The sequence below is a fragment of the Gekko japonicus genome, unplaced genomic scaffold (assembly GCF_001447785.1).
Source record: "Gekko japonicus isolate JY-2015 unplaced genomic scaffold, Gekko_japonicus_V1.1 scaffold110, whole genome shotgun sequence".
Taxonomy (NCBI): Eukaryota; Metazoa; Chordata; class Lepidosauria; order Squamata; family Gekkonidae; genus Gekko; species Gekko japonicus.
Genome location: NW_015173675.1, coordinates 316,639 through 331,965, shown reverse-complemented (window position 1 = coordinate 331,965; position 15,327 = coordinate 316,639). Strand labels below are relative to the sequence as shown.

At 42.9% G+C, this 15,327-nt stretch overlaps 1 protein-coding gene across 2 annotated transcripts in view; it reads right to left on the bottom strand.

Moving 5' to 3' along the window:
* Positions 1–15,327, bottom strand: part of SLC10A7 (solute carrier family 10 member 7) — a 182,338-nt gene that overhangs the window by 45,636 nt on the left and 121,375 nt on the right. For both annotated transcript variants that reach the window (XM_015422925.1, XM_015422926.1), the window contains one exon: positions 4,569–4,652. In XM_015422925.1, coding sequence (XP_015278411.1) covers positions 4,569–4,652 — 84 coding nt within the window. The remainder of the gene's footprint in view (positions 1–4,568; positions 4,653–15,327) is intronic.

The following is a 15,327-nucleotide window of genomic DNA, read 5'->3' as shown; positions in this document are numbered from 1 at the left end:
CAGGTGGGATTACAGATTGGCAAGGTGCCACCCACCTGGAGATTCAACTATAAAAGTAAAGACCCAAACCCTAGGTCTTTGCTAGCCACCTCCCTTCTCTACGACCTCTATCTTCTTTACTACCCCTAAGGTCCAGCTTTCTATCCAACAATCCCTTTGTCTACTTTAAGATCTCTTAGACTGCAGCCAAAGAGATCCATGCTTGCTTAGCTGGTTCTAGCAGGTGTGATTTAGCTTAAACCCCTAGGTATTACTTTCTACCCCATTCCCATTGCTACAGACAAGACTTCTGGAACAGGCGAGTATAAACCGAAATAGACACCTTCCTACCTCCAAGTAAATAAGAAACTAACTAAATATCTTTCTGTAACTCTAAAGGAACCTTGCGTGTATGCTATTGAGAGACTGATTATTTTGTATGTGTGACTTTGATATTGCCTAGTAAAAAGATTATTTGTTTTGGAAAAACACCCGTGTGGTTTACATTACTGGGACTCTGGGTTCGGACACGACCCTGGTATAGCTGGCCAGGACTCACGTTAAAATTTAGTTGGCCTCTGCTGTAAATAAAGCAGTTGGCGTAACAAGGGCCTGTAAGACAGAGATATTCCACCAGGCATATGGTTGAGGACAGGAACGGTTTCCATCTATCCTGCCTCCTTCCTCTCCCCCCACAGGGTAAGGATATAAATGGATGTGTTTTAAGCGTCATCTGAAACTGTTATCAAATTGCTATTGTTTTAACTGAAGAAACAAGAAAATTTTCTTCAGATATATGAGAAACAAATGCAAGATAAAAGAGGCGATGGGCCCACTGTTGGATGAAAATGGAGAAACTCTGACAGAGGACAGAGAGAAAGCAGAAAGGCTCAATGCCTATTTTGCCTCAGTTTTTCCCCTGAAGAAGAGAACAGGCTCACCTAGAGATGGTAGTACGCAAGGCACAGCATCTGGGCTGCTGGTTGACATGGACAGAGAGGTAGTTGAGAAGCACCTGGCTGCACTGAATGAGTACTAATCCCCCAGGTCAGATGGTATGCACCCAAGAGTTCTCAAAGAACTTTCTAGAGAGCTTGCAGAGCCTTTGTCCATCATCTTCCAGACCTCTTGGAGGACGGGAGATGTGCCACAAGACTGGAGGAGGGCAGATGTTATCCCAATTTTCAAAAAAGGGAGGAGGGATGACCCAGAAAACTACAGGCCCATCAGTCTGACCTCTGTTTCAGGAAAGATACAGGAGCAGATTTTAAAGGGATCGATCTGCAAGCATCTAAAGGACAACTTGGTGATCTGGGGAAGTCAGCATGGATTTGTCCTCAACATGTCCTGCCAGACCAAACTCATTTCCTTCTTTGATTAAGTGATGAGCTTACAGGATCGAGGGAATGCTGTTGATGTTGTTTACCTGGATTTCAGTTAAGCTTTTGATGTTCCCCGTGATGTTCTGATGGGTAAACTAGAGGACAGTGGACTGGACTCTAGGATAGTTAGGTGGATAGGGAACTGGTTGGAGAACCTCCCTCAGAGAGTAGTCGTGAATGGCATTTCATCTAAATGGAGGTGTCCAGTGGGGTGCCACAGGGCTTGGTTCTGGGCCTGGTACTTTTCAATATTTTTATAAATTATCTGGAGGAGGGTGTGGAGGGGCTATTCATTAAATTTGCAGATGACACCAAATTGGAAGGAGCAGCAAACACACCAGAAGATAAGAGATAGAATTCAACGAGATCTGAACACACCGGAAAAGTAGTGGGATGTGAACAAAATGCAATTTAACAAGGATAAGTGATGAGTTCTACATCCGGGTAACAAAAATGAGGAACATGCATCCTGGATGGGAGATACACTTCTGGCTAGCAGTGTGTGTGAACAAGGTCTTGGGGTATGGTGGACCAAAAGTTAAATATGAGCAGCCAGTGTGATGCAGTGACAAAAAAGGCTAATGCGATCTTGGGGTGTATCAAGAGAGGCATAACATCCAAATCAAAAGATGTGATAGTCCCACTGTACACTGCATTGGTCAGGCTGCACCTGGAGTATTGTGTACAGTTCTGGAGGCTTCACTTCAAAAAGGATGCAGACAGAATGGAGAGGGTGCAGAGGAGAGCAACGAGGATGATTGGGGGCCTGGAGACCAAGCCCTATGAGGAAAGGACTTCAGAATGTTTACTCTGGAGAAGAGGAGGTTGAGGGGGGACATGATTGCAGTATTCTTGGTGCGTGGTGGGGGGGCAACAGTGGGAGGGCTTCTAGTGTCCTGGCCCCACTGCTGGACCTCCTGATTGCATCTGGTATTTTTGGCCACTGTTCTCTCTCTAAGTATGTGAAGGGCTGTCACTTAGAGGAGGGCAGGCAGCTGTTCCTGGTGGCCTCAGAGGAGAGGACTTGCAATAAGGGGCTTAAATTAAGGGTGAGAAGGTACCAGCTGGATAGGAGGAAAAACGTTTTTACAGTAAGAGTTGTGCAACAGTGGAATCAGCTGCATAGGGAGGTGATGAGCTTCCTCTCACTGGCAGTCTTTAAGCAACGGCTGGACAAACTCTTGTCGGGGATGCTCTAGGCTGAGCCTGCACTGAGCGGGGGTTGGACTAGATTGTCTGTATGGCCCCCTCCAACTCTATGGTTCTAATTGTTTTTAACTAGATCTGTGAATGTAGTTATTGAAATGTATTTAATAGAAATGGTGTTCACCACCCTGAGCCCTGTGAACAGGGAAGGCTGGTCTACAAGTCAAATGAATAAATAAATAAATGTGGCAGGACTCTAATCTGGAGAAGTGGGTTTGATTCCCCGCTCCTCCACATGAAGCCAGCTGGGTGACCTTGGGACAGTCAGAGCTCTCTCAGCCCATCAACGAGTTCAGCTCGCCACCTAGTGCTGCAAAACACTAAGGAGTAAGAACTTCAGCTGCCAGACAATCCTTGGATCTCCTGGCTATACAACACACACTGCTATATGATATCACCATCATCATCATCCCCGGAAATCTCCAGCTTCCACCTGGAGGCTGGCAACACACACACATATATACACTTTAAGTGTTTAGTTTCCTAGCAACTCACAAAACAACAGAATGCTGTTGAAAATGTTTCCTTCCTATATGTTAGGTGTTCTTGCTTTACAGCTTGTGCATGGGTATAGAAACAGGTCCACACCACTCTACTTGCAGAATCTCAAAGCTCTGAATACTACTGCTAGGAGGAAGCACCAGGAGAAGTCCTCGACCTATATGTCACTTGCTGGCCCTCCTAGGGGAATGACAGGCTGCTGTGTGAAAGTGTGGTGGATTCAGATGGAGCACTGGTCTGACCCAGCAGGCTCTTACTTACATTCTTATGTTTTGTTCAGATACAATGAGCTGAAAAAGACAGGCCTCCATTACTTCTATCCATATATTTATATTTTAAATAGGTACAATTGTAATAACTAATTTGAATTTTACTTAAGGACTGTTTAATATAAAGTGCCCACTTTAGGCTGGCAAACAAATCACCAATGGGCAACTAGAGAATGCATGAATGATAATGTACAGACGTGGCTTTTATTATTTATTCATAGAGAACAGTGGGTTTTGGTGTGCGGCTTTGAAAAATGTTCAAACTGGTAGAATATAATAAAAGCACAGTGGAAATTCTATTTCATTAACTTTTAATCATAAATCACTCTTTAAAATAAAACATAAAATAAAAGTCTGTCATAAGCACTTAGGTCTAGAGAAGAATCGCAGAAAGGGGGAAAGAAGTACTGTTGCCGTACTCGGTTTTCTGCTCCCTGTCACTTGCCCAGCTGAAGACAGATAACACAAACAGAGCCCATGATCTCTATCCAGACTTCTAACACTGAAAAACACATAACCTGGGTCTAGCTTGGTTTAATATTATTATTATTAGACACTTATACGCTGTCTTTCTCCTTTACAGAACTCAAGGTGGCTTACAACATAAACAGAACAAAAAAATACAATAAAAACATGCATTAAAATCCTAATTTACAGCCAATAAATAGAGGAAACTAAACTAATCAAATGTCACCCTGAATAAAAACTGTCTTCAGCTGCCTCCTGAAGACTGAAAGTGAGGGGGCCAGGTGCACCCCCCTGGGGAGGTTGCGCCATAATCATGGGGCTGCCAATGAAAAGCTCTCTCTTGTATTACCTTATTGGTTTAAACTATCTCTTAAAATTTCAATTTTTTTGCCAGAACTTTTCTAATCAATTTCTAATCAGATCATATAAATAAATACCTCTGCAATGTTTTCTTACTTAATCTACACTATTCTGCATGTTTTGGAATCTGGGTTGCCATTTTTTTGCCTCCTCTATGCTCATAAATTCTCCTTTTGATACGTAAAAGCAGATGTTTCAGGAAGTGAGGGGCAGCTGCTTAGTCTCAACCAAATTCAATATGGCTTCAGGGAGCACTCCAGTGTCATCTCTGCATTATTAAATTCCACTATCCTGAGACTTTTCCCTAGATGGCAGCTTTTCCCCTTTTGCTGTCTATCTTTGAGACATCTCCCTTCAACTTACACTTTTAAAAATATAAGAAATATATATTTTAATAACGTACCTGTCCAATTATAAGTGGGACTACAACAGTCATGAACAGCTGTGAGAATATAGATGTAAAAGGCACAGAGGATGATGACCCGAGCTATAAAAGAAAATGGAAGGGCAATGTTAGTAATCTGGAACTTTAACTGCTAACGAAATACCAACGACCTTGAATGTTTGGAGATACTGAAGCTGTTTAAATCTGTATTTGCATTTATACATATAGCAAATGAACATTTTGACAATGAACATCAGCATGCCCTGATTCAGCAAACTCTTTATACTGACTTCATAGTACGAATGCCAGACCCCCTAGTGGGGATCTCCCGCTGCCAGGCCCCACCTTTCCGCCACTGATCGGCTGGCCAGTGGAGGGACTTACCCCCCCCCAAGAAAAAGGGAGGGACACCAACTTTTCAGCAACATGCTTAAGTTACTCCACCGTGACTGGGAAGTGACATGGGCATGTTGGGGCAATGCTCTGGGTTTTGGGCAAAAACTCTATAGTCACTTCTGGGTCAAGTTTGAAGTCATGAGGGCATGTTGCTGAAACATGGAATGAAGCACTCTGCTCCCGGTAAGCCCCCCCCCCCCCATCGGCAGCCCAAAGGGACCTGGCAACCCTACTTCATAGATATATCATTCAAAATTATATAACCAACATACATAATCATTCCCAAGAACTGTTTCAAAGTCCAACTGTACTGATATAGTCCTATTGCAAAAAAACCCACCAAGCAGTAACTAGTCACAGATTACAACAAGACTACATAACATTGACAAAGTGCTAACAAATGTTGGTCTAATACAGTTCTGAATCCCTTAGGATTCCACAGTATGCCCTGGTTACAATCTATATTGTCCAAACACTCTAGAAATGTAACACTAGTTTACATCTGGAACTATCAACAAAAATATCCTTAGTTCATATTAGGATGAGGGAGGAAAGAAATTGGGGTCAGCAGTCTCTCACTTCCCAAAAAAACATTTCTGATCCCTTCCCTCCTAACTATGGTTGGCTGCCTTGGAAATTAACTCATTTAATTCTAGCACAAATATATTACCTGCGACTGTATGGGAAAGGAATGGGGATACTGATTCTCCCAATATTTTCCAGCAAGTCTAGTCTCTGCGACTTGGTAAGCTCCCCACCATTTATGATAACTTACTCAAATGGGTAATCATTACTGAGACACAGCAGCATCAGAATTAATCACATGGTTAAGGTCTAAATTTTGAGCTACAAAAAGGAAGCATTAAGGCATATTTTACAGCACAGTGATCAATGTATCCTGAAACTCTTTTGCAACTCTACTATCAAAGCCTCTCTAAAATAGTATTACTAAATTTAACAGCGGCTATCAATCCAATTACTGAGCTTATTCTATTTCAGCTTTACAAATAAGGACAGAGCACCAGAAGATATGAGATATTTTTTTCTTGGTATAAGAAGTCATATCCCTCAGATGGAAATTCTTCACTCTTACCAGGGCTCAGTTCTCTGTAGCAACCCCAAATACAATCTGCATATATATTCTGGCATAGATTCCACAACCTAAATGTGATTAAGATGATGCAAGGGTGAAAACATGCTAAGTATGCCTTGTGGAGCACAGCTCAGAGAGCTGCCTCTGTAGCAGACTTAACTCATGTGAAGTGGGATTGCCGTGTGGCACCACTGAAATGAAGTGTTTCATCTGAGTCCACTAATGCAATTGTGGCAGTTACAGATGCAGCATCTTCCTTGGAGGATACTGCAGCTGTGATATTTGTCCTCTTTGCCCAAAAAAGAGAGGGGGGGGAGCTGAACAGTTGGTTTGGGAAAGAAGTAAGGGACTGAAAATGGATTTTCACTGGAGAAAAACAGGGAATAACTTTACAAAAGCCATTAATAGTGATGCTACTGGGATATAAGTGAAGGCATTGTAATATTGCATGGAAATAGACACAATTTTATATCCATTGTTTTCAGCCCTCCCTGCATGTGTATGTTTATAGCCTTGGATGCTCTTAGATCTAAAACTGTGTCTATTAACCCAGATTGTGGCAGCATCAGGAGTATTTTCTACCAACATCTGGTCAGAAGACATTTGCAGATGTAAAGGAGAAGACCACCTGTTTGGTGTATCAGGCCCAGAGCATTTCTACACTTGTCTTCATCCATCTGTTCTGTAATCCCAATCCTATTACATTGCCTATCAAATATCTCATCCTATTGATTGCACTGAGGTGTTAAATAAATAACTAAAAATAAATTAAGAAGTCCAACCAGGCCAACTTGAGTTTTTCCACTGTTTTTTTCTCAGCAAGCAAATTCTTAAGAGGTTTTACCCAAAGTTATGTGAGCTTGTATGGCAGCACCGCAGATGGACACTTTTACTTTAATTTTGGTGAGTTTTGACCTTTGGTGTCTGGGAACTAATTGCCATAAACAAGTGCTCCCTTCCTTCTGGACATTTTAGTTTTGTGACTGGATCCATGACCCATACTCACATTAGTAAAACTGGTCAAGTGGGATTTGAGAGACTTTGAGATTAAAATGTGAAAGCTAAAGCAAGTTTACCTTGTGCTGAAATTTGTCTAGAAAACTAAGGGAGTTTGGTAACGTGCATGCAATGGCATACATTCAGTGTTAAAATTGAATGGTTACATAAATAGCATCAAGCAATGAAGGAGGAGGTGTAAGTAGGGATGGGCATGAACATTTGTCACAAATCTAAATTTCCAATGAACATTGCCAGTCGTGCCCATCCCTATCCACGACCCTCCACGTGGTGTGATTTCAGAACTTTGTGGGGTTCATGGTGGGAAGCGGGGAGTGAGTGAGGGGGATTGCTGAAATGACTTGCATCCGCTTCAGCCTGTTAGGGAACATCCCCTTTAAATGGCTTTTGTAAGATCTTCCCCCCACCTTCCATTCTGCTGGCTTCAGGGAGCTGCTGCCAGCAGAAAGGAGGGAGCCTAGATCTCAGATCTTCCCCTGAAACTCATGAACCATGAACCAGTTTGTTAACCAGGAAGGTTTGTGGAGGTTCATGGTTCATGAGACCCCATGAACCTCCATTTTCCTAGGAAGATGCTTTCTATACAGACTAAGCAAGGGTTCAGTGTGGGCAGCCATGGATGCCAAGCTGGAGCTGCTATATTTTTCACTGGCTCCCATAAAAGCACAAAAAAAATATAAAACGAGTCGGGGGAACGCAAGGACTTGCAGTGGACATCACATTTCCCCCTCCCCCAGCATTTTCCCTTCCCTGGCAGCTCCTATGGCCTTCCTTTTCCTGCTTCATTTTCTCCTTCCCACCCAATAGCCAACCTACCTTTATCTGCCCCCTGCCTTCAGCTTTCTCTCCTTCCCTACCCAACATCCTCTCCAGGGAAAGTCTAGCCAGGCTGTGTGGCAGCCTGTGGTGTGCCAGGATGCATGGTGGCCAGGCCCAGTTGTGGGCTGAGCTGTGCTGTGCTGTGTCTTTTGCTGCCAGGTTAGTCCACAGTGCATGGATAGTGGGTTTCCAGTAGTTGCTTCTGGTGAATCGTCCTTCATCAGGGTGCATGACTGTGAGAGGTGGGTTGTTTTCTGGGGCAGTTAATGAAGCTCAAGATAATGAAGCTCAAGACAATGTATCCACCTGGATTGAATCGAGACCTAGGTTTCCTGTCTCATTATCAATGCTGATTTCTCCACTCTTATTACCCCTCTGCATATCTCACCTAAATCCAATCACACTTGCTACTGTCATTCACCTGCTAATATCATTCGGCATCTGAAATCACTCCACTTTCCAATAAATAGGACAGATGGACTCCCATTCTAGCTGTATCTGAAGAAATGAGCAGTGACTCATGAAAGCTCATACCCTGCCACATATTTTGTTAACCTAAGGTGCTACAGTATAACCTCAGTATATTCTCCTGGGGTGTTAAACCAGAAAGCTGAAACATTTTTATTCTCAAAGACTTCTGCCAGACTCTGTTTACTGTATCAAGATGTTTTACTGTAATTATCTGTGGCTGTTCTTATCTAATAGTTTTTAGAAGGTTTGTATGACACCTAGAGTGCTTTTTGCTGCAAAGGCAGCTAATAAATTTTATAAATAAATAATGCCTTTGCTTTTATAGTTATTGAAAAGTTAATACATTTATCAAGGGATCTCTTGTTTGAGAGTAATGTAAATATTTTGTAAAACAAAAAACAGATGTGTTTTAATCAGTAGGCAAAAGAACAACACAGAGGGCAAAGGATAAATTTTAAGCACCATAACAACTCTCTCTTCTGCTTACCAAGCTTTTCTCCTAAATAGTTATATTGAGATGCAATGCTAGAAAAAAACAGCAGGCAAACTCCCAAATGAGTTTTCCTGAACATCTGAGAAATGCAGCACCTTAAAAACATTGCCAAAACAGGCAAATACTAACAACATTATGCTAAAAATTAGTCAATTAAACTTATAGTGCCTTTTCCCCTTCTCACCATAACCCCGTCATACCTTGCCCAATCAGATGCTTCTATAATTACGGCCTAAATCTCCACTATACAAACAGTACAAAGACCTACTTTTCTGTCAAAATGAAAGCAGGAAATTTACTGTTAAAGAAAAAAAAATGGTATTCAACTTACATGGAATAGCAAACAGAAATGGTAATACATGACAGATATGTGAAACTTTGGTAGTTTATAAAAAATGTAAATTAGCATTCTAAACCCTCCTTTTAACAAGACACTTTAAAGTGATTATTCTGCCACTACTGCTATGTTGCTTATCAGCTGTTTATACTATACATGACGGGGACCCGCGATACTCGCGGGGGGGGAGAAGAGCTCCGTCTCCTCCATCCCCCCCGCTCGATTTCCCCGAGGAGGCGGCGGCGGCGAGGCCGGTCCTCCCCCCCTGCCCGGCTCCGAGGCGGCGGCGGCGGAGAGGCCGGTCCTCCCCCCCCTTTGCCGGGCTCTCCCCCCAATTTTTTTTCTTACTTTTAGCATTTTTGTGCACACGTGGGGACTGGCCCACGTGTGCACAAACCTCCCCCTCCCCCCCAAGTGCCCCCGGAGCGCTGATTTAGCGATCCGCACTCCGGGGGCAACTTGGCTATTAGATATATAGATGTACAGAAGCCAATACCCAAAGTTGCTTCTTAATTTATGCTGGTTTTACTGATGCTAAATTATGCTGTTTTCATGCAGCTGTGCATACCATGCTCTATTATGCTGCTTTAGGTTTTATGTTGTGTTACAGATAGTGCTTTATGCTATTCTATGCAATTTTATGCTGTCTTCAGTTGTTTGTGATTCTATTTTTAGCATACTCTGTATTTTATTTAGAAACTCCAGACAAATGTTTAGAATTCTGAACTATACAGAAATACATTAAACAAATAACGAAACCCTGGATGGGATGTGAGAAAAGAACTCCTGTAGGCCCTTCCATTCTATCAGGCTGATCTCCACACCACAGACACCAGTTCTTCTACAGAAAATGACTGCTTTGGAAGGTGGATATGGAAACTGAGGTTCCTCCCCTGCCCTCCCTAAACCCTGTCTTCCCCAGGCTACACCCTGAAATCTTTAGGAATTTCCCAACCCAGAGTTGGCAACCCCAAAGGATAAGGAGGAATCCAGTCCACTGAAGTAATTCATAACAGGCAAGAAAGTTTTGCTGCCTTCTCCTTGAACCTTGGGGATAAGGTGATGTTTTGCCAAAAGAGAGGCTTAGTTCTCAATGACTCCCATTAAGCAGTATAAGTTGGAAACCATGGTAGGGGATAGGGAAGACAAATGATTTGGAAATTTCCCCATGCAGACAGACACTCAAATCTCCCCCTCTGGGATTCTATCAATTCTCCCCCTTTCCCTTCAGTAACTCAATCACTGTTAAGGTTCCAGGCCTCCTAGGGCATGCTCAGGCCTTATCTGCTTACTTTAGCTCCCTCACCCTTTGGTTAATTTACAAAATCCATTTTTTTCCTGCATATTTGGGATGTCCTCCAAGCATGCAGAAATTCCTGTCTTGTCCTGCAGGAAGCCTGGTTTTTCTGCTTTTATTAATGGTGTGAGTCACCTATGTTCGTATTTTTATGTGCACATACATATGTACACAGACCATGTAAATAAAAAAAGGCTGCTGTGCTGTCTGGGACACAACTCAGGAGGCAGATGAACCTGCCAGTCATAGAGACACTAGGGCCTGTTTAATCTCATCCAAACAGTAATTCAGGCTAGCCCAGTCTTGTCTGATTTTGGAAGCTAAGCATGGTCGGCCCTGGACCCCTAGTTAATATTTGGATGGGAGATGACCAAGGAAGTCCAGAGTCCTGATGCAGAGCTGGCAATGGCGAACCACCTATGTGCGTCTCTTGCCTTGAAAAACCCTACAGGATTGCCATAAGTCAGCTGTGACTTGAGGGGGGGGGGAGAACAAAAAACAGTATTTCAAAGTGCAGCTGTTTACCCTTCAACCATCAGACAACTGTTCACTTTCCCTGGGTCCACAACATATTCAGTATGCCTAAACAAAGAAAAACTGATACTTGGCTGAGTTTTAATGTAGTTAGGAACAATGGTTCAATATAGGGTTGCCAGGTCCAAAGGACAAGCCAGCGGGGACTTACCAGGATGCTCCGGGAGAGGGGAGGAAAGAAGCACACCATGCCTATATCACCCAGAAGTGACACAGGCATGCTGGTGACGTTGCAGGGCGACGCTCTGGTTTTTGGGCAGAACTCTATGGTTTGAAGCTAATTCTACCATAGAGTTTTGCCCCAAAACCAAAGTGCCGCCCCTCAACATCACCCACATGCCTATGTCACTTCCGAGTGAGGTGGGCACATCGTGTTTGGGGCAGTAATTCTCCCCCACCGGCCAGCTGGCTGGCACCAGGGAGGAGTGCCGGAAACTGGGGGATCTCCTGCACACTGGGGGGAGCTGGCAACCCTAGTTCAATAGTACTTTATTAGGACAAAGAAAGGTTAAATGGTAAAAAACTGGAAGATGCTGCTTGTTATCTGAGGGTACAATTAGCTGAAGCCCTCCAAAATACATCCATCTTTAAGATAATAGAAATCTTGAATATTATTCTTAAAGAGAATTAATGCAACGTTCAGTCACAATATTATTTTTCAAAAATAAAACTGTCTTACATTTAATACTACTCATTTAAGACAATACATTATTTATGCAAAATGTATAATTCATTATAAATGTTCGCTCTTCCCTTTGTGTACTTCAACATTTCTTTAACAACTTTGTTAATATTACTCATTTTACATGAACAAGCATTTGAAAAATAAAGAAGTTCAAACTATTAAATGCTGTCAGTAATTAATTTTGTGCAAATGGGGCAAAATGTAAACTCTGATCAATAAGTGCAAAGCTATCAAGAGGGAAAAATTCTTGTCTTAGTAAATTATGCATGTAGATTAATATAAGCATTATTGTTGCTGCTTTGGAAGCCTTAGAAAACACTACAGAATAGGAAGCAAAGGATTTACGCTACATCTTCTGGCCAGGGAGTAGGGAAAAAACAATTCTTTTAAAAACCATGCAAATTGAAGCCATTTTTTTGTTTTAAAATTATTCTATCTTTTCTCCTCTTCCTATCATAAACATCAGTTTCCCTCTCACAACATTTCCTTTCCTTACACAGCATAGACATTCAGGCCACCCAACTTAAGTACTGTTCTTCTCACAAGAAGGAAGGGATGGCTTGGTGACCAAAATCGTCAGTCAGTAAAGACACTCTCACAATAATCTATTAACTCTTAACTGAATTAATACAGCACCTACCTAAGGACATCTGTTATAACTGGGGTTGCCAACTCCAGATTGGGGAATTCCTGGAGATTTGGGGGCAGAGCTGGGGAGGGTGAAAGGATCTCGTGCTTGTTAAAGCATGTATATCCTGCCACTTCTCGTGATTCAAGGTGTCTTCTTATAAGAGTCAAAAACATTTCCTGCTAAAACTAAATATACAATAGCAACCCTCAAATCTCTCCCCTTTCCCCCCTTAAAACATGCCTACCAGTTCAGACTCCCTCAAAAGCCCTGGCAAACAGGCAGGCCTCACAGCACCTCCTGAAACTCTTTAAGGAGGAGGCCCCCCTCACCTCTTCAGGGAGCCCATTCTACAGAGCTGGAGCCACGATGGAAAAGGCCTCAGCTTGGGTTGATGTCAGATGGGCCAGCAGATGGCTGCCTTATGACTGTAGTTGACACATAGCAAAGAGATGGTCTTTCAGATATGCGGGTCTCAGGTCATGAATGGCTTTAAAGGTAATAATCAGCATCTTGAATTGAACTCAGAAACAGACTGGCAGCCAATATAGCTTTTCAAAATGGGTAAAGCCTATGATTGTGTGGAACACAACAAACTGTGGCAAGTCCTTAAAGAGACAGGAGTACCAGACCACCTCACATGTCTCCTGAGAAACCTGTATAAGGGTCAAGAAGCGACAGTTAGAACCGGACATGGAACAACTGATTGGTTTAGAATAGGAAAAGGAGTACGGCAAGGATGTATATTGTCACCCTGCTTATTTAATTTATATGGGGAGTACATACTGAGAAATGCCGGCCTGGATGAATCACAAGCTGGAGATTGCCAGGAAAAACATCAACAACCTCAGATATGCAGACGATACCACTCTAATGGCAGAAAGTGAAGAGGACCTCAAGAGTCTCTTGGTCAGGGTAAAAGAAGAGAGTGCAAAAGTTGGCTTGAAACTCAACATCAAAAAAACTAAGATCATGGCATTCAGCCCCACCACTCCTTGGCAAATAGAAGGGGAAGTAATTGAAGCAGTGACAGAATTCACATTCCTGGGATCCAAGATGGTGACTGCAGCCATGAGAGAAGATGCCTGCTCCTTGGGAGGAAAGCAATGGCAAACCTAAACAGCATAATAAAAAGTAGAGACATTACACTGCCAACAAAAGTCCACATAGTCAAAGCAATGGTATTCCCAGTAGTAATGGCTGTGAGAGTTGGTCCATAAGGAATAGATGCTTTTGAATTATGGTGCTGGAGAAGACTCTTGAGAGTCCCTTGGACACCAAGGAGATCAAATCACTCAATCCTAAAGGAAATCAACCCTGACTGTTCCCTGGAAGGACAGATGCTGAAGCTCAAATGCTCTGGCCACCAAATGAGAAGGGAGTACTCACTGGAGAAGACCCTGATGTTAGGAAAGATTGAAGGTAACAGAAGAAGGGGATGGCAAAGGATGAGATGGTTAGACAGTGTTATCGATGCAACGAACATGAAATTAAGCAAACTCCAGAGGATGGCGGAAGACAGGAGGGCCTGGCGTGATGTGGTCCATGGAGTCGCAAAGACTCGGACTCGACTGTGCGACTGAACAAGAACAACAACAAAATGGGTAACATATCTTCCTGGCAGCTAGCCCCTGACAATAATCTGGCTGCCGCATTCTGGAGCAATTGTAGTTTCCAGGTTGTCTTTAAGGGCAGTCCCACATAGAGCATGTTGCAGTGATTCAACAATGAGGTTACAGAAACATTGATCAGTGTGGCCAGATAGGCTCAGTCTAGGTAATGAGAGAGCTTGCAAATGAGATGCGGCTGACAGAAACTGCTCCTGGCCACCATGCCAACTTGCTTTTCAAACAAGCTCTTGGCCTGCAGTGAAAAAGGCAATGTTACTCTACCTAGGACAAGTGGATTCAGTCCCTCTAAAATATCAGCCTTTCCAACTAGCATTGCCTATGTCTTGTCTGGATTCAGGTTCAGTTGTTCTGCCTTAGCTACTTGATCACAGCCTCAAAACACCAGTTCAAAACCAAAATGGATGCAACTAGGGGCCTGGATAATGAAATACTGGGTGTCATCTGGATAGTGATGACACTCAATACCAAAGCTCTGGATAATCTCACTCAGTGGCCTCATATAAAAGAGCGTGGATAAGAGAACAGAACCCTGTGGCACTCCACAAGATAAATTCCACCCAGTTGATTCTACACCTCCAATGGAGACTCTTTGAGTGTGATCGACAGAAAAGAGTGAAATCTACAAAGGGCTACCCAATACCAACTCCATATTCAAAGCGGTGAATAACAATGGAGTGGTTAACTGCCTCAAAGGCTGCTGAGAAGTCCAACAGTATTAACAGGGAAGACTAACCCATGTCCAACTTTACATGTGTTTAGGACAAAGGTAAATATCTGAAAATCATGTTTGCATGCACTTCTGAATTCAGTTTCCACAGAGGAAGAAGCACATGGATGCAGTAGATGGGCAAGTCTGAGAACAGGGAAAGGGGCACACAATAAAATAGTACTAGACACAGATTGAAGAGATGGAGCTGCCAGAAAGAAGGCAGAAGGGTGAGGTCTAGAGCAGGGGTGGCCAAACTTGCTTAACATAAGAACCACATAGAATAAACATCAGATGTTTGAGAACTGCAAGACATGAACAAATATTACACAGACATTTTTATTGAAAAATATGCAGATTTGCTTTTTATTAACATTAAATGAGGCTGCCAAAAATAAAAACAAATGGGGTAAAAAACAGATATTGATAATGATATTTATTTATCCAATGATATTTGTAGGTGGGGTGGGGGGTTTGAGAATGCATTTAAAGTTAGTTGCTTTCTTTCTCTGCTCCCTCCCACCTCAAGCCTACCCAGGGAGGGGAACACTGGCTGGGGAAGGGAAGACCGATCGGGGAGGTATGCCTCCCCTTTGCTTCCCCAGCCACCCTGCCAGGAGCCACACAATATGCGTGAAAGAGCTGCATGTGGCTCCCGAGCCACAGTTTG